We start from the raw sequence: 20,006 nt of genomic DNA on the forward strand, positions 1-20,006 counted from the left end.
CACAAGATCTAGGTTTACTCCATCATTATTAGCATCTCCTCATCTGATATAGGACTGCTGATCTTGACTCTTCATCAGAGTGTCCTGCATCATCCTCTGTGGATGAGGAATACACGTTATTTTTACGTGGATTCCTTGCGTTCGCACAAACCGGAACGTTTTCGACGTTCGTGTTAAAGTTTCCCGTCGGACAACTTGTAACGACGCACAGCGGCTTCAGTCGTATTTTAGGACAGAGGAAATGGAGAAATTCGCGAAATAAATAAAATTGCCGCCATGGCGGACGCCGACCGGAGCTCCGAACCGGCGTTGCTGGAGGACGCCCACGCGGGGCTCCCCCCGCCCGAGGCGGCCAGCGCCCGCTGCTCCCTGGCGGCCGGCGGCTGCCTGTACTTCCACTACGGCTGCGGCGGACACGACGACCGCGGCTGGGGCTGCGGCTACCGCACCGTGCAGACCGTGTGCTCCTGGCTCCGCCGGAACCGGCGTTGCTGCAGGCCGCCACCGAGCCTCCCCGAAATGCAGCAGGCGCTGGTCGCGCTGGGCGACAAGCCGCGTTCGTTCGCGGGGAGCCGCGGCTGGATCGGCACGTTTGAAGCCGCGTTGGTCCTGGATCACTTTTACGACGTGCCGTGTCGCATCGTGCACGTCCGGGGCGGCGCGTCCGAGCTGGAGGAGATGGCGGAAGAGCTTCACCGGCACTTCGCCACCCACGGCTCGCCGGCCATGATGGGCGGGGACCGGGACAACGCGTCCAAAGGCATCCTGGGAGTGTGCACGGGCGCCGAAGGGTCCTTTTTGCTCGTGATGGACCCCCATTATTACGGCCCCCCGACGGACAGGGCCACGGTGCAGAGGGAGGGGTGGGTGTCATGGCAACGGGTGAGCTCCCTGGACCAGAGCTCGTTTTACAACCTGTGTTTACCCCAGACTGCCCCGACCGCAGGACCTGCACATGGGATCGAAAAGTCACCTGAATTCTAACAGACGAAATAAAATGAAACTCAGAGCAATTGGTTAGATTTTGCATGTAAAAAAAAAAAACACATCAGTAGTGTTGTTGAAATGCGTCACTTCCGTTTGTTAAATAAATGACCTAATTTCCGATATTAAGGTTATTATGAGTGTTTGAGCGTAAATTTAAACACGACCATTGCATAATCAAAACTGGCAGGGGATTGAAAATATCTATTTTATTCTGACAGATGTATATTTTCATGTTAAGATTCTGATTAAATGCCTTAGGCTTTATTCGCAAAAATAATTAAAAAAATTGTAATAATAGTGTATTATTAGTACTAATACTTTTCAAGCATATTAGCTAAATTTAAGTTGCCCCCTGAGAGAAAAGACGTGAAATTTAAGCTTCAGGTCAAATTAAAAATTAAAACTACATGAAACTTTGAATGAGTGATGAGCTGACTTAATTGGCCTGTCTGCAGACTGGCACATGGTCATTGTAGAAGATCTAGAAGCTCCTGTTCACATCCATGTGACCCTTGAGAGACCTCCAAGCTTTTGGGTGGGTGGTTACCCCGGTGACCACGTGGGCTGTTCCATGGTAGTAGTTATTGAGGCGGCGACTGGGTTTGGCCCAGGGTTCTTTGTGAAAGTCATAGGACTGTGGGACCACATTGGTCAGAGTGTAAGTGGGTGCTTTATCCTCTGGGTTGGTCTGGTGCTCATCTTGGTTTAGGAGGCTACGTTTGTACTGAACGGAATCGGCATAGTCCCCCAACACTGCTTGAGTGTCCTCATCTTGGAGGAGTGTGGGAAAGACTCCATATTACTGCTTCCTTTATCCGACGCCAACTGCACAGTGGGCACAGAGAAAGCAAATAACAGTTGACATAACTCTGACCTTATTCCCCAGACTACTTCCATTCATACAATAGCTGGTATTCCCAAATGTGTCAAATATTACACTTGGCTTGCTTTCTACTCGCCATACTTTTGAGTATTGAATGGAGATATCCTTTAAGAAATCCACTCTGAGGAACACGCACATGTAATACACAAACACACACAGACCTCAGGTCTACTTGTTTCTCTCCGTCTGGCCTTTTGAAGGTGTAGGCAGTGTGCTTGTTGGGTGATCCTGGTAGGGCTGGCAGATGTTTTTCAGGAAGTGACTCTAGTAGCCCTGTGGCGGGAATGTCCACGTACAGAGCTTGGCTGAAGTCCTGAACCCCCTCTGCTCTTGCACTCTGAGCTACAAGAACCAGCAGGCTTGACACTGCTAGTGCGCAGAAGCCCAGCGCGGATGCATTCACCAGCGTTTTAAAAGACCTCACCGGTATTTCTACTCCTCCAAAACTCTTTCCCAGGAGGTTTCCCTGTCTCTTTGTCCCCGTCCACTCAGCTTCACACTAGCTCTGACTCTTTTAAAGTAGGCGAGGAGTGTGTAAGATGGGACGTCACAGGGCCATGACGTTTCTGCACCTTTGTTTTGCGTAGAGGTGCAACACCTCCGTTTTCCATATCTTTGTCAAATGGCAAGAGGTGTGAAATGCCAGACGGGGGCGGGACAAGACAGAAACAACAAATTCTGATTGGTCTGTGACAACTTCCTGTGGGTCAAATGTATAAAAGAATGTTCACTTGCGGTCGCTGGACTTCTTTTCCATCAGGAACTGGGCCTTCCAGCTCCAGAGTCTTCCCCCTCCCCCCATTTTTCTCCTGGATCAGGTTTTTTCTATCTTTTCCTCCTGTACATTTGGAACTGCTACTGAACAAGGACTTTTCTCACTGCTCAAGCCCTGTTTTTTATTTAACTTGGGCTACTTCTTCCTCTACCACAAGGCATTGCTTTTTAATGTCTGGAAATTATAGTTATAAATCAGATTTTTGTTATGTGAAGGTTCCATTGACAGGACTTTTTATCGCTTTATCAGACGACGATGCCGAGTCGTTTCTTGGTTTAACAGTTGATTACAGGCACACATGGGTTTGTATAAAATATATCAAGAGAAAAAGTATCTTTTCCTCCTGTCTTTCATTTTGGTTTTCTCTTTTTTAAAACAGTGCTTTTGTGTGTAGAGAGAGTTTTACTCCACTCTCCACAGTTTTACAAGTGCAATGATCATCACATGAAATGTCACTGATGAACAATTTTTAAATATTCGATTTCTTGAGGAACTCCTCCAAAATGACTGTTCTCCTTTTCGTTCAGAGCGTAATGGGCGAATAAGGGGAATTTGTAGCTTTCATCAAAGGGGGCATAGCAACAGTAGGCTGACCACATGACCGAAGGGACAGCGATGCAGGCCGCGTTGTGCCTGACGATCTGGCTGCCTGAGGTGGCATTGGCCTCCGGCATATGATGTGTTCCTGTGCCTTTCAAGGCCCCGCGCTGAACTCCTGGACCTGTGGTGGACACCTTGTCATCAGGATCACCCTGGAGCTCATCACGGTTGCGAAGATCTCGCTCATGCAGGACAGCGTTGGCAGAATCCTCCAGGACAGCTTGGGAGTCTTCAAGGTCCAGGTGCCGGTGAACGGCTGAACTTTGCCCGTTTCTGAATCGCTGGACAGCTGTTTGTGGAACAGAAAGAACTTTCACTTGTTGAAAAGAGAGGAAATTCTTCATTAATGAAGCTGCACAATGCCTGTCCAAGTGGTCACAAGTATTGATGAAAGCTCACTGTTCTTGAACTGGTTTTGGACTGTCTGGTTCAAACCTTCATTGTATCTACTGAATTGGACCCTTGTTTGCTCCGGTTTTGAGCAGAACTACTGAAATCAAGCATGTGTTATCGAGAGGAGGAAAAGGGTCACACACACACACACACTATGTGTGAACAGAATGAAATCTCTACTTATGTCGTCCCATTTCAAACCACATTTAATTCAAAACCCATGAATCTAAGGTGAAATGCTCACTGTTGTCTCAGTTTAAAAAGCACCAATCATTGTTATTCGTTTTCACATTTACCAAGAAAATTGACTTTTTAAATTCCTCTTCCGGGACACAGTTCCCGTGAAATATTGAAAGCTTGTTCTCTGTGTTCGGCTGACTCCAGTTCCCACCAGTTCATTGCGACTGTAATCTGCGAATGTTGGGAACATGTACATCACCTCATACAGAGAGTTCTGGTCAAATCTGGGACAAGAGGACACTGTCCACAGGTAACCAGGCACGGCCAGTCGATTGACTTCTCCACACTGGATGGTCTTCCCAGACACAGTTCCCCAGTGACGATGTAGGACTTGCCATGACAGCAGTTGTTGAGACGACGCTGCTCTGTGCTACATATGCAGTCCACTGCCCGTTCAAGAAGCCAGTAACCTGTGGCACCACGTGGGTGAGGGTGTAGGTATCTGCCTTTTCCAGGTCATCAGCTTGGTGAAGGTCAGAGTTCAGGGTACCTCACTCGTACTCAACAGCACCTGTGTAATCCAGCAGGATCCAGTCCTCACTCGTGCTAGCCAGCTGTGAAAGAGATGATGGTCTCAGAATAAACATCTGGAAATATCCATGACACACGGTGAGCATTGCTAATATGTGCTCAGTGGGTAAAGCCTTGTGTTCCCATTATTGCAGGTGCAGTCGAAGAGGCAGGAAATAGGGCTGCAACAACGAATCGATTGAATCGAAAAAAATCGATTACTAAAAGAGTTGGCAAACGAATTTCCTAATCGATTCGTTATGTCGCGCGACGCAGAGACGTTTGATTATTAAAAAAAAACTTTATTTGAGCGCGGAGCAGAGTGAACACACTCGGTCTCTCTCACGCACAGATACTAGCAGAGTTTAGCGCCTCATAGACAGCGCGGAGCAAAAAAAAAAAAAAAAAAAAAAAACGGAAGTAGAGGAAAGATACGTGGCGGAGGCAGAGAAATCTGCGCGAAAATATGCAAAAGCGACATGGCACGGCAGCACCACGCAATGATCCAGCACCTGAAACGCAAACATGTTGGAGTGTTTGAGGAGGAAGAAGGGAGTTCAGCAGCAGGGGAAGTCACTACAGAATCCTACTTTTGTTCCGTTTTGAAGTGAGGAACGTAATGTCCCTGGTGCTGGTGTTTAACTCACCGCGGAGGAGAACTAGACGGGGACTTACAGCGCCACCTACAGGTGTGGAGGGGGGATGAAACAGCGTTCTGACTTTTCTCTGCGTCTCCGTGTGGACGACTCGCCTATTGTGTCCCTGAGTAAGACACTTAACCCTAAGTTGCTCCAGGGGGGACTGTCCCTGTAACTACTGATTGTAAGTCGCTTTGGATAAGGGCGTCTGATAAATGCTGTAAATGTAAATGTTTACCCGTCATCCACCTTGACAAGCATGACAAGTTAGCGTTAGCGCGTTAATAAACGTAGTAAAGCAGGGGTGCTATAGTTACTTTGCATTAAAAGACTAAAGACATGTTTTTATTCACTAGCCTCTTTTGGACCATTCATTTTTCAATCTGTTGTCATGTATAGCTACACTGCAACAAAAGCTTTTCTTACCTAGTAATTTTGTCTCGTTTCCAGTCCAAATATCTAAAAAAATCTTAAATCAAGATTACTAGACAAGAAAAATGGCATGAGAAAATTAAGTGATGCTTAAAACTTCTGTTTGAGATTATATCTCATTAAGATTAGTTTTCTTACCCCATTGGCAGATAATTTTGCTTGTTTTAAACAAACAATCACTTAATTTTGAGATGTTTTATCAGAAAACAAGACATCATTTCTTATGCTATTTCATGTGTCTAAATGTATCTTGATTTTTAGAGATTTGGACTAAAATCAGGACAAAACTACTAACTTAGAAAAGCATTTTTGCAGTGTGTGTGTGAGTCAGTGTCAGTGTTTGTGAGTGTGTGCATCTGCAGTGTAGTGTAGAGAACAAGTTCTGACATTCAAACAAATCCTGTTAAATTTTCTGATTTGTATTGTTCTTTATTTTTTTATAAATTATTTATCGTTCTGGCAGCTCAGGTGGCACTTTATTTAATATATATATATATATATATATATATATATATATATATATATATATATATATATATGGCAGATGTAAAGCATACATGTCAATTTTTATTTTATTTTATTATTATTATAAAAGCTCAATGAACAACATGTTTGTGCACTTTATAAAGATTTTGGCTCTGTTTTTGAATAAAGGGTTGGAATTTTTTTTATATCTGATTCTACGATTAATACAAAAAAAATAATCGACAGATTAATCGATTATTAAAATAATCGTTAGTTGCAGCCCTAGCAGGAAATGTGTCCACAGAAAACGATCCGATGTCCAGGAATCTCAGGCTTAAATGTAAAAAATGTGCATCATTTAGACAACACCACACATGGGTGAATATAAAGATCTTACCTGTGGCTCATACATCCAAGGTTTATCCAAAAACAAATTCACAACCTGTTAACCATGTGTTAATAAGCAAGTCCTTCTAGTTACCTGCTGCTTTAAACTACATATTTAATGTTCAATGTTCACTTTTTGTTTTAATATGCATATTTACGATAAAAAATCATGGTCAAAACTGTAATGTCATTTAGAGCGTGAGGTCCTCTAGTGATAACAATGGAAATTACAGGATCTACACTGAGTCCCAGTTTTTTCTGCAGCTGCAGCGTTGCGAAAAGACGGCATTTCTCCCGACCTTTTTATACTCATGCACACACCGCTTTCTCAGCAAAGACCTATTTGGGACCACACTCACTTATTACTTACCGTCACAGAAAGAAGGCTCCACAGCAACTTCTGTTTGGCTGCAGGTCTGTCCATAGATTAAATGTAATAGATAATCTACTGAAAATGTGCCAGTGCAATTTAGTACATTTGGAACTGCTACTGAACAAGGACTTTTCTCACTGCTCAAGCCCTGTTTTTTATTTAACTTGGGCTACTTCTTCTTCTACCACAAGGCATTGCTTTTTAATGTCTGGAAATTATAGTTATAAATCAGATTTTTGTTATGTGAAGGTTCCATTGACAGGACTTTTTTTATCGCTTTATCAGACGACGATGCAGACTTGTTTCTTGGTTTAACAGTTGATTACAGGCACACATGGGTTTGTGTAAAATATATCAACTGAGAAAGTAGGTATAATTCATGCTGGTTAACAATTTCTGAACAAAAATATTTTGAGAGGTGAATTATAATTCATATTTTGCATGTTTACAAGACCAAGTTCAAGGTTCTGGTTTTATCCATTTTTTGAATGAAATAAAATGTTATGTTGATGACATTAATTAAAAGATTTTTGTTTAGTTTGGATGGTTTTTTTTTTTGGGATATCCAGGCACACCGGAGGTCAAGCCTCTCTGGCATGTTCTTCAGCTTCCCCAAGACCCTGTGTTTAAGAAATGAATGACTGGATTAACACAGAGAAACATGTTCATTAAGAGGCAATATCTTCTGGCTATGAATGTCTTTAATATTCCCCAGTTCAGAATCACAGCATACAGTGTGTATTAACTTCTAAATAAAACAGAAATATAATCATCTTATCTATATATTTTTCATTTTTTAAATCTTGTCTTGGACTTCAACATAGAAGGTAAATGAAGACAACAGGTGTAAATTCGTCGCTCTGGGGATTCCAGTTCTTTGTCATGTGCTTCTCTTTACTATCAGTCTCCTCCAGTCCCCACCTGGTGGTGCACCGCAAGCGCCTCAGATTCGGGTGACTTGGCGAACCACTGGAACGCATTATTGAGCAAACAATGCAAATCCACACGTAAGGCAATCAGAGGTTCTAAAATCAATCAATCAATCAATCAATGAAAAAAAATACATGAACGATGCATGTTCAGGAACGTGGCCATTCCCGTTGCGCTGTACTCTGAGGACAATGCTACAGTACAGACTACAGAGCTGCGGGGAATTCTGTGCTGGCCAGCCTGGCGATGCTCTTGGTGTCTAAGCCTTGTGGGTGAAAGAAAAGGACCCTGCCCGGAGGAATCTGCTTTGGGCAATTTTTTTTCCCCATCAGGCCAACGCAAGGTTTCAAATTTCTCTTCTGAACCACGTCTGCATAACAGTAGATCAAGTCAAGACGCTACAAAGTACTCAACTGTTTGGCAAATTCCTCATAACCGTCCATACCAACCCCATAAAGTGGCCCAAAGCACCAGCGGTATTAGGACAACTACGTACAGCTACAGATAATAAACTAACTGATGGCCCATCGTGAACTTGCACCTGTTGTCTTTTTGACAAAGTAAGTATTCCATTCACCCCCAAAAAAAGAGAATATTTACAAAGAGCTTGATCTTACACTTACAAATGTACAGTTTGTAACATTTTTAAACATTTGTTGTTCGAAAGTGTGTTCTTCTTAGAAGCTCCCGAATTCTGAGGGAAAATGTCATTATTGTGCATAGTCCACAATAGCGCCCTCTAGTGTGTAAGCGTAAAAAACAGACGACGAGAGGAAACGAAACAATGAAAAGATAATATAAAAAAAACTTTTCTTTTTTTCCCCCGTAGTTGGTGATGATATTACTGACATTTCTCAATTCTATCAGCAGTCAGTCAAGTTTGTTTCCAAGAAAGGTTCCTCGAAGGGGAGTGCACTCTCATGCACACCGTCTTCCTGACCCCCCAGATGAGTTTACAAAGTCTTTCATTTGTATAATTTAACTCCTCCACCAGCCTTGTAGCTTCTCCCAACATCGGTGCCACTGGGAATCAGTCGTCTTTCAGCCTGCAGAGCCCGAGCGTGCCCACTATTCCTGAATCTGAACAGAAGGATCCTTACACGTTCTCTAATCACCTAATGTCCATAAACATCTCTGTCCCAGAAAAAAAAATCTTTTGAACTATTTGCACACCTGAATGTGTTTTCGTTTCTGAAGTCTGCGGTGAATTGCAATGTTGGCATTATTTACACTCGGGGGTAACTTCTCTCTCCGGTACCCCATGCAGAATGTGCTTCTATCCAAACAGCGTAAGTACTATTCGCTGGAAAAGAAATGAACAATGCTGGAGGTAGACCGAGAAGACTGTGGGCGGGGGAATGCTACTGTTGTCTCATCCTCTTAACTGCCGCGTAAGAAAGTTTTTGTACGAGCATCCAGAGCAGCCTTATTTTGGAGTCTCTCCCCCCGTCCCGTATTCCTCACCCTCTTTCATGCTCTTTCACTTCACTGCTGCCTGTGACTCTATTTCCAGTGCATGCATATTCTGTTTGATGTTTGTGTGTGGGAGAGAGAGGGCAAGAAGGAAATATGTTCTATTTGTGATAGATTTTTATGTGAAGAGAGAGGCAGAGAAACTGATCGAAACTCTCTTCTATATCTGGAGACAAATGAACAAATTGGGACAAGCACATGGTCAAGAGCCTGATTTACATGTTCAGAAACCCTCCTCCACACTACTTCTCACACACACACTGTATGCTACAAGAAAATGGCTCTGCCTATTCACTAGTAAGCCATGGCCCCAAGACCAAAAAAACTGCAATAGCACCAATAGTTTCTAATTGGAACAAAGGAACAGATGAAGAAACCCTGGACAAAATGGTAGCAAAATTATCAGCTATCAGAGGGGAGAGAGTGAGTTAACAATAAATCATTATTAAAAAACAATATTAAATATCCATGAAATAATAATCACTGTTGGAATTCCTCATTCTTGGCCCAAACGCTCTTAAAAAAATATTCCATGCACATGTGCCACTGCACAGACAATTTGGATCTATGACCATTTTGTTCTAGTCATCTATCTGTGATATAGATAAAAACAACCACAAAGAAGTTGAAAAGAAAAGAAAAAAATGGCACATTTCATATTCTCTCATGTGCTCTCTGGGGTAAAACCAACCACAGTACTTGGCACCAAGAATATTATATTATATATAATATAAAATAAACACTCCAAAAATCCATAAACAGAGTTATGGAACATTAGGTTACTATAGAGATGGTCACTACAGACAAAAAGAAAATAAAAAAGGAGAAGAAATAAAGAGATGTATAAACTGGGAGATGACAAGAGAAGAGAGGTGTGGGGCGGGTTTCTGGTTTTATGCTGTCATCCCAGAAGAGAATAAAGCGAGAGAGGGGCTGATTCCCCATCAGCCCTGCATCCTTGCTCTGGAACAAACTGCTTCAAATGGTTTAAACCGGCAGAGAGCCCATCGTTTCCAGACATTAGGAAACAAACAGCAACCCCACCCTCCGTCTATTAAGATGCTGAATTGGCTCAGAACAGAGTCACCAGAGTCAAATCCTTTTCTGCTGTAAACCTCCCATGGTGCTTTACCATCAGGGCGCAATACCACCAGCAGGGGGTGCTGCTGACAACAGCGCCTGTCCTGGTCTGCGTGGAGGTTTTTGGGATCATAATATAACACAGACAGGCAGTGGCTGATGTGTGGTGTTAGTTAAAAAAGGGGTGTAGGTGCAACTCTGCACCAGCGGGATCCAGTCTTTTTCTTGTCCCTGGTGGTGCTGGTGTTGTTGGGTGGGACAGTACTCTACTATACACGGGTGGTGGAGTGCGGGTGGGGCAGAGTATTGTTGTGGCCAGTTGTGGGGAACGTGTTGAAGGCGTGTAGAGGCTGCATGCCGGTGATGGTGCTGGGAATCATGGTGATGGTGTTGGGTGTCATGAGTGGGACGTCATCGGGAGCCCGGCGTAGCGCCAGAGTGTAGTCGGGTGGACAAGCGGGGCGGAGGATGTCATGTGGCCGGAGAGGCTCTAGGTCATGGTGGACATCGTGCTCAGAGTGCTTCATCTGCAGCGTCATGATCTCCTCCTCCTGACTGTGTGCCAGGTCATTGGCACCACCACCTCCACCCCCAAGGCCTCGTTGTGGCGACAGTCGGTGGCGTCGCATCTCATGCCGCTTATCACGCTTGTAGTAGAGGGCGGCAAACGCCAGGATGTTTAAGAAGAGCAGTGAGGCGCCCACTGCCACCGTCACGCTCAGCTCTGTTGAGTAGTCCCGCGTGTCGTCTGGGAAGGGTGAGAACCGCGGACGCTCAGACCCCTCTGGGTCTGGATCGGGTGGGAAGGTAGGAAAAGGGTGGCGGGTGGTGCGGGGACCCTGGCCACCTTTCCACTGTGGGGTCCGTGCCGTTCCCGGGGGCAGGCGCGTGGTGGTTGAACTTTTGAGTTCCTCGTGGAGATTATGGAGGTGAGGTACCAGCTCTAACCAGAAGGCCACCTTGTTGGCGCGATAGTTGTCACGGATGCGTGGCTTCAGGCCGATGTGTAGGTATTGTTTGTCCTTGGAGTTGAACTTGGTCCAGATTACCTCCTCAAAGCGGTTGGGCTTGGTGTGGATGAACTTGGTGTCCTGGGGAACTGGTAAATTGGGATCCCTAAAAAAAGTAAGTAAGACAAAATCAGGTTTGACAAACCAACTACAGGAATGGTTCAATTTGAAGATTGGTTGATGTTGGGACATCATGTAGCTTCAATTCACTAGAAAAATGTTTGAAATGACTGTATTGCAATGATGAAGTGTGCTGAATTCTACCATGTTACTGTGTTCCTTCAACATATACATGCAATGTTCATGTGCTGTTTCTTGTTTTAGTCCCAGTCCCAGGCTCCTTTCAAGATTCAAGGTTCTTCATTCGCCACATACAAAGTTATACAAGTACAACGTGCAGTGAAATGCACCCACAAGGTTGCACGAATTATTGTCAGTATAGTTATGAGATCCAGAAATACACCAGTCCTTTTACCCCAGTTTATTCACCAGGATATCTTTTCATTCGCTGGGGATTCATGGTAATTGCTTGGGTGTTGATTCCTTTAATGGGCTGAAACTGTGGCGCATTCTCTTCCCATTTAGCTGTGCAGTCGAGTTGTGGAACTTTAGTAATAGAAATGAATGCTATGGCATCCATCTTATTCAAATGCAGGTCAGGGCCAATCAGGGTGCTGATGAATCTGTATCCGCAGTCTTAAGCTGTAATGTCATGTGCACAATTGCTTTGTCAGAATGAAAAAAGTGCTTCTTTATTTTTACATTACTCAGCGCAATGAGGAAATAGCTGCTGACACAACTCCTTTGAGAGTACGGCATCGTCTCTGATGTAAAATGGGCAGTTTAAGATTTGTGACATAAGCAGTTATGAAAACAATTCACACCAGTTATCTTCTCACATGAATAGATAGGTCATGGCACTTGGAAATTACACAATGGGTTATAATATATCTGTGAACTGTGACAGCTACAGTTTTCCACCAAATTAATGGTCCTGCATTAAACCCAATTTACTCTAGGGATCAGCAGAAAGCTTGTGTTTATTATGAAGTACTTAGATTTAAAGTAATAACATGGAATAAAAATGTGTCCCACTGTAATTTATGAGGCTGCAATGCTGAGCAGAACCCACTGCCTGAAACTCTATTTTAGTGAGAACATCTTCTAGGCTTTCTGTCCAGCGTTATTTTAAGAGTATATGGACAAGTGGAATGTGACGTGAATTTGGATTGTGACATATGGATGTGGATTGGATGTGTTTGTGGGAGCCTCTCCCTTCTCTCCCTGGAGGGCTTGTGAATTCTGTTTCCACCTGGGAAACTGCAAGCAACCCCTTAAATTCTGAGGCTATAACCTATAAATATCTAGCAGGTCATGTTTAGGTGTGCTACTATGGTTTCTTTTGGTGATTGTTCTCTCTGTGGATTAACCCTTGCTCACAAGTTGTTCTGTATTTTCGACTTTTGGTTTTCCCTCTGTTCTGGCCTGAAATCTGTTTACAGGTTTTGAACCTGGTCACTAACATTCTGGACAACTGGTTGTATGCTGTTGACATCTGCCTGCTTGCTGTAAAAATATATATATATTATTTGGGCTCTAAATCGCACCCTTACTGCACAGTATTCCTCTGAGTAAAATAAATGTGAGAATAATAATAATTATTATTATTAAAAATATATGCTTTCAGAAATTGAAATACTTTGTTAGACACCTGTTATGAGGCACCTGTTCTTGGCAGCTTTGCATTGTTGTGGGAAGTAATTTTGTAACATTGCTCACCCAGTCTTGGCGAAGTTTGTCCAGTATGTCATGACCACAGCACTGAGCATTACATCATTCTTGGAGAAGTTGCAAGGGAAGAGGTCGGTGGCGCCAATCATGGGCACGCCAAAGACGTAGGGGATTTCGTCGCCATGCGCAGCATCAGCCCACTCTGGTCTTGTCTCCGTCTGGCAGTGGTGGTAGAATGTGTAGAAGTAGACAGGTGACTGGTACTCTGCATGGAGCTTGGCTGTGGCCACTGCTGGCGCCACCCACTGGTGGTCGGTGAAGAGGGCAAGAAGGGTCTTGCGGCGCATCTCGCCATTGTCACGGTCAGCCCAGTCGGTGTACATAAACTTTATTGTTTCTCTTAATATGTCTTTACCTGGGGAGACATCAAGTGTGTCATGAAAATGTCAAAGAAAATAAGATTATAATGCATGAAACTAGGTCAACAAAGAAAAAGAAATATGACAATAGTTCTATATGGAAGTCTGTAGAGGACATGCATTTTCACTTTTTTTATGTTTTGATATCTCAAGATAACAACTTTTGTTTTCTGGAGATCACAAAAGAATTAAATATCAATTTACTCAATATCGAATGAAAATGCATATCCCCTATAGACTGTGCACGTGTGGCTGTATGTCTGGGTAGCTGCAAGACAATAGAAACATATTTGTTATAAAAATAAAGATATTTGGAGAAAATGTGTGTGTGTGTGAGAGAGAGATAGAGAGAGAGTGAAATGAATGGATTTCAAACAGGCTAAAATGTTGGTGCGACTTTTCTGAGTATAACTGTGTGTGTTCATGTGGGTGAGCTCCAGTGGAGAACACACTGTGTGAGGTTCTCAGCTGATTAGAGAATGGTGGGTGTATAACGCACGTTCGTGGAGTGTGGTGATGAATGGAGCGGTACACCTGACCAACCCTGAAAAGGGCACCACCGCGAAAAACAAACCTTGCCCAGCCGAGCAGCATCTCTCAATGCATTGTGAAACCTCTTTGTCTTTACTGCCCTCTAGTGGTACTCCATTACACAGAGAAATTACAACAGAATTAGACTTTGGTTCTAAACTTTAAATACTATCTGAGTTAGATATTCATTTGGGTTAATTAACCTTTATTTGATAAATATTTAATATTTATAAAATATGAATAAAACAACTCAGTGTCCACTGCAAACAACAAAAAAAACATTTGCAAAAAACAAACACTGTAAAGACAAAATGGTGATATGTGGTGTTTTACCCCTAAAGGCTTACCTTCAGGGTATCCGTAGAGGTTGTCCACAAAATTAGAGATGGTGTAGTCAAAGGCTGCTGCAGATATTCCCTCCTCACTCTCTGTGGCTCCATCATCCACAAATTTCAGTCCCTCCCCTTGGTTAACTCCAATTAGGATGTCGTAGTTGAGAAATTCTCCCTAGTGGACATTGCAGTGTAACTTCATGAAAATCCAGATATTAAGAGTGTGTCAAAACACAAGCTAGGCTACAGGGTATCTTTCAGTACCAATCTGAAGTCAAGGGGATTGGTGGAATCCTTTGTGTTAGTGTTAAAGGTTTCCTAATGAAAGTGTAACTCTTTCCCGATTGTTGTGGGTCATATCATGGGGTGTGTAAGTTTAGTTAACCCTGACATAGTATTGTTTAAATAACCTCCAGAAATCCATATATCTTCCCCTCACTTTTGCCGTTGACTCGTAACCAGATGGCTGCAGTCAAGGTGCCACTGAGGTCCCCTTGAACAAGGTGCCGTCCCCACACACTGCTCATGGCTGCCCACTACTCACTAAAGGTCATTCCAGACAAAGCTGCAAACACCAACCTGCTGCATGAGGATCTCTGGATCATCTGGAACAACGTCACCATCTACGACAGGCCCGAAGGCTATGTGGTACCGTGCTGGCTGTATGTCTTGGTCCACCAGTTCCCGGAAATTCTTACGGCGCAGGCAGTCCACAAGGTCAGCCGTTTCGCCATATGTGCAGCCCACCTTGCGTGCCAGGATCTTGGTGTACTTCAGCGGCTGGTAGTTGATGGACCAGCTGGAGATAGCAGAGCCGCTTTGGGCGATGGCTCGCTGGAACAGACCTAAATTTGGGAAGGAAAACAAACCAAAATCAAAACAAGCAAGACAGTGTAAATTCCATACGGTATGGTTCAAAAGGGTTTGGAATAATGGAGCATGATTCCTGAGAGGGGTTCAGAGAATGTAATGGGATTCAGTGGAAAGAACAAGAGGGTTGGGGATTGATAATTCTCTCTGGCAATTCCGGTGTTCAGGAGTTTCTCGCTTGTGTATTGAACCGTTTGATGAGATTTATTTTCACAAAGCCATTTACAGCTTTTCTTCTTTTAAATATTCACGGTTGGAGGGCTAGTGAGCCTTCTGGAGTATAAAGCAGTCATTGTTTAAAGGAAAATACTTCTAGAAGCAGCAATCCAGGTGACATAACTTCACAACTTCACATCCACATAAGGCAGTCAAACCACTGTGTTCTAAATTTTTCTCACTACAAAGAAATGTCATTAATCATTTAGCCAAATCTGAACAATCATGAAAAAAATCACATATAGGTTTTTTTTGCCTCTGAACAGATGAAACCACACCCTCTCAAGTGTCAATTTTAGTTAGAAACTTTACAGCATTAGCAATCATAAATGTTTGAACTGACAGATCCTGAATTTGATTTGGGACTTCAGGACAATGATCTATAGGACAATCAGACTCACTGTAGATTTTTGCAAAGTAGCAATAAGTTTAACTTACTAGTATAACCTAGCATCAGTGTAGTACAGCTACACATCCTCACTTGCTGTGGTTTGACAGCAGTATTGAAAGTGGATGACTATAATATTTCTATTTGTCTCCTGTGTAATCGTATTTAATAGGCCTATGCTACTGTTCATAATATCAGTCATAATGGTGGAAGTTGGAGAGACAAAAGAGTGGAACTCACTGTAAACCATTTTAGAACCACTGGTTTAATGTTATAGCAGGTCTTGTAACTGGCAATAGAGCAGGTGAACCACTGATGGTAATGTGAGCCATGAGTTATGTCCAAAAAAACACCAACTCAACAATTCAACTATCCAGAGCTAATCATTTTCTAATATGTATGATTTTTTTAAATTGTAATGATCAGGATATCTGTAAAGATCCTAAAAACATTTATGTGATATGTATCCTGTTAAAAAATGTATCCTGTCCAAAGCTTTCATTTCAGAATCACACTATTCGAAACCCAATGAGAGCACATTATGCAGTTTTCGGAGGACGTTTCATAGAGTGGAAGATCTGAATGCTAAACAACCTTCATTGTTTCTCACATTACTTTGTGAGGAAGCCTTGCCTGGGTAGAAGAGAGAATACCCTCTCCTCTCCTTTTCACATCTTCTTGTTCCATCACTCTATCCTGCCTTCTTTTTCCCCGTCTCCTGCAGATTCGCTCTGTTTAAATATTTACCAGCAATGCAGGGCCTCCACTACCCACAGAATTCAGTGAGGAATGGCCTCAGTCATTCGTAATATGAACCGTATGTCCTTCTCTTAAATTAAAGCGAGATGGAGAAAAAACAGACAGACTCAACCAACAAAACGTTTCTTATCTCGAAAGTTTATCTCTACACCATCTTTGCTCTGTTCTATTTACACCCCCACACCCTGCCTGTCTCTAAACCTCCTCTATCATCATCGGGCCCTCGACCGAATCCTGGGCTAAAAGGATTGGTGTGTGAGCGGAAGAATGGATGGAGTTCCTTACCTCACTGCCCCACAGAGGGGTGAGTGAAGGGTAGAGCCTGGAGGGGCTGGTGTTAGATGACATGGTCAGCAGCGATGGAGATGGAGTTGGTGAGGGGTCAGGGAGGGTGTGGGTTGAGGGGAGACAGTGTGAGTGACACAGGAGATGAGGCGTACGGCACACAGCTGGCTGAGCACAGGCAGGTGCGTGGGACACACAATTACATGCACATCAGCCTGTTGAGTGGCCACGTGTACGCAGGCACACACACACACACACACACACGCAGAATCAAAAAAGCTCTCACATTAACACACAGAGGCAAATTAGTACACTAATGTACACAGTTAAATACACACTCTGCATGCAAATTAAACAGCTAAATGGAACCATACTGGCACAGATGTGCGTTTTTATGCACATATGTGGTCTAGAAACACACACACAGCAATGTTGAGTTACACACATTGAATGAATGATTGAGAATATGCCCTGTACAGGTTTGCTCTGAAATAAAAATGTATTTCTTCTGCCCGAAGCTCAACAAACCTAGTCCTAAAGTCCTAAATGCCATTCTCAGTCTCCCCCTTTTCCTGAAGAACCATAGTGCATCACGTTCTCTAAATTATTTCAGCATGTCAGTTGCCTCCAAAAAGAGCGCAAGGTTCAAAGTGTTCCAGTTCAGACACAGAACATCAACCTACATGTCTATGTACTTTTATGTACAAGTATCCTTCCAAGTGGGTTCACCTGAACATCGAAGGAGACCCAAGTTGTGTTAATCTAGTTGTGAAGTGCAGCGTTGAATTGTTTCATCCCAAAATAAAACTGTGCTCATGCTACCTTTCCTGGTCCAGTTCTCTGCATCCCTACACCTTGGAGTGTCTAGCCTTTCATCACTGGTCAGTTTCTTACCTCAAGGTGGCTTTTGGCTGGATATTGTTGGGCTGTGTAGTGTTGTGTGTAAAAATGCTCCTGGTAAGACTCTTGCATCGTAAGCAGGAGGTGTTTCCTAGAAAGTGGCCAGCGAGTGGTATGTGCTAGGGATGAGGAAAACAAATTAAAATGCAGTACTTGCCCCGTTCGTTACCTTCAGAGTGGTGGGACAGGATGAGGAGGTTGATGCAGGAGGCGCCGGCCCCAGAGCCAAAGATGGTGATTCGCTCAGAGTCGCCACCGAAATGGCCAATGTTCTCATTGAGCCACCGCAAGGCCTGGATCTGATCAAGCAACCCATAGTTACCCTTTGCTGACTGGTCTCCCGTGCTCAAGAAGCCTGGTGGACAACAGGTTGTGTGGAGACAGGGAGGTAAGAGAGAGAAAAAAGATGTCAGAGCTGTGGGATTACACAGGCACAGCAGCGTCAGAGTTTTGGCCAGCGCTCAGCGGACTGGGCAGTAAATCACCTATGAAACCAGGAGGAAAAGAGGAGAGGAGGGCACCAGCGGCAAAACAGCCAGGGCAAACTGATGAGACACAGGCAAGAACATCTGACAAGCCACAGGCCTCCGCAACGTGTTAAACCGCACCTTCAAATATCTGTCAGCTCGCTTATCCCACTCCCCCTCGCTCTCCCGCTCTCCATCTCCCTTTGCCCATCACGGACGACGGTTCATTTCTTTCTGAGTTACGTACGACCTGCTAACCGCTCGGAAAATGTGAGTGATGCTCTGAGCGCTCGGCGTTTGTTCGATGCAATTAAGCCGACCCTGTGTACTGCAGTGCTGCGCTGACACAACACATTTCTGGACGTTCTTCTCCCCTGGCTTTCTGGTAGAGGCAACAGCGAGCACCCTGGCCCTCCGTGCTAAACTGGATTAAGCTCATTTGAAATCGGTGAGGTGACAGAGTGGCACAATGCTGAAATCAACCGGTAGATGATTGGAGGGCACTTCTTCGTGGAAGTGTCGCCGTGGGGGTGCTCGTTAGGGGGAGAGGAGCAAAGGGGAGTGGAGAGCGGGAATAGTGGGTGTTCTGTGAGCCCTGGATCGAGGCGCGTCGTTTCATCTTCCTCCAAGACACCCTGCACTTGGCTGCGGAGCAGGAGGGATACAGATCAAAGGCTGACAGTACAGAGGAAATGCACCAAGTCTTTCACTTCCTCTTCCTCTCTGCATTAATCGAGACTGACGCATGCACGCGCACGAGTGCCAACATGCATGCACCCTTACTGTACCGATGCAAACACAAACAATGGGATCACACTTCCCTTACAAGTCTCCAGGGTCTGCCCACTGGGTTCTGTTTTTGTAGGCTACATCTCCTGCTGCGGTCGCATTGTAAGAGTCTGGCATGTTTTGAGATCATGTGATCTCCAAGTGGCTCCAGGGGCATCATTAGGATCTGGCTTGGGGGGCTTTTGCCCAGAATTCTTCTTTGGCGCATTGAAACTGCTGATTGTTTGGATTTCATGGTTTGTGAAGCACTTAAAGGCACAGAATAGAAAATAGGACAGAATAGAGAGTCCTGGGTTTAGGACAATAACTGCACTGCTGCTTTTTATTTGGGAAGAAAGCAGAGGACAGAAAGCCAGCCAGCCAGTCAGACAGAGAGACATGCACTGGCTTCTCTTTCTTGCATAGTCAATGTCTCCTGCCCCCCTAATAATGGCTGCTTTTTCTCAAACTGGAATATTATGGGACAAGCACTCTTGAGCAAGCAATAGTACTGTTTTTCAGGTAAATGTTTCAGTTTCAAATGCGAAATACAATAAGATACAACATCTTCAGATGTAATGTGCCCTACCTTTCTGAGCTATATAACAGACTTTGTGTGTGGGACTTGTTCACAAATGCCAGGTCAAGTACATCCTCAGATAAAGAGATAATAAAGAGAAAACAATAAGAAAGAATGAGTCCTAACTAATCTTTAGTTTTTCTATACTGGTAGTTTGTTCATGAGAAAATCCCTCCAATAAAACCAAATGGACTGGTCCCAAATTAATTTTCCTCCCACACTTGACCTTTCTGGTGATGTTCTCAGTGGAAACTCTCAATTAACTATTAATGACTCCTTACCTTACACATCTGAAGTCTCAGTCTTTATCGACTTTAATTGTTCACCACCTTCTTTCTCTTAGTCCACTATTTGCTCCATCTGGTCTGTGATTATCTTAGCTGCAGTTTCTTTAGAAATGAGACTTCAGAATTGGAGCTCTTGCCAAATAGGCTCCAACCCTTCTCATACTTCACTCAAAGTCATTAGTGTCTCTTCTTCTAGAAACTATAGCCCACATGCACTGCCCACCGTTTGGAGCCTATCCATGATCAAAGGCTGGTGGTGACGGAACTCTAATGGCCTTTGTGAGAACACCTGGTTTA

The 20,006-nt window shown here is 43.9% G+C and overlaps 2 protein-coding genes across 5 annotated transcripts in view; one reads left to right on the forward strand and one right to left on the reverse strand.

Moving 5' to 3' along the window:
* The first annotated feature begins 178 nt into the window (after positions 1 to 178).
* ufsp1 (UFM1-specific peptidase 1) lies at positions 179 to 1,107 on the forward strand. Its single transcript, XM_028956248.1, has one exon. It carries the CDS (start codon positions 277 to 279, stop codon positions 982 to 984), a length of 708 nt encoding a protein of 235 aa, XP_028812081.1. The 5' UTR covers positions 179 to 276; the 3' UTR covers positions 985 to 1,107.
* A 6,259-nt stretch (positions 1,108 to 7,366) lies between these two features.
* Positions 7,367 to 20,006, reverse strand: part of nlgn2a (neuroligin 2a) — a 132,560-nt gene continuing 119,920 nt past the window's right edge. For 2 of the 4 annotated variants that reach the window (XM_028993573.1, XM_028993410.1), the window contains 5 exons: positions 17,777 to 17,962; positions 14,769 to 15,034; positions 14,205 to 14,364; positions 12,956 to 13,322; positions 7,367 to 11,282 (listed from right to left, as the gene is read on the reverse strand). In XM_028993573.1, coding sequence (XP_028849406.1) covers positions 10,436 to 11,282; positions 12,956 to 13,322; positions 14,205 to 14,364; positions 14,769 to 15,034; positions 17,777 to 17,962 — 1,826 coding nt within the window. In that variant the 3' untranslated portion in view covers positions 7,367 to 10,435. Of the gene's footprint in view, positions 11,283 to 12,955; positions 13,323 to 14,204; positions 14,365 to 14,768; positions 15,035 to 17,764; positions 17,963 to 20,006 lie in introns of all 4 variants that reach the window. The other 2 variants (XM_028993491.1, XM_028993342.1) reach the window with 1 other exon arrangement.

Source organism: Denticeps clupeoides, chromosome 1 (assembly GCF_900700375.1).
Source record: "Denticeps clupeoides chromosome 1, fDenClu1.1, whole genome shotgun sequence".
NCBI lineage: Eukaryota > Metazoa > Chordata > Actinopteri > Clupeiformes > Denticipitidae > Denticeps > Denticeps clupeoides.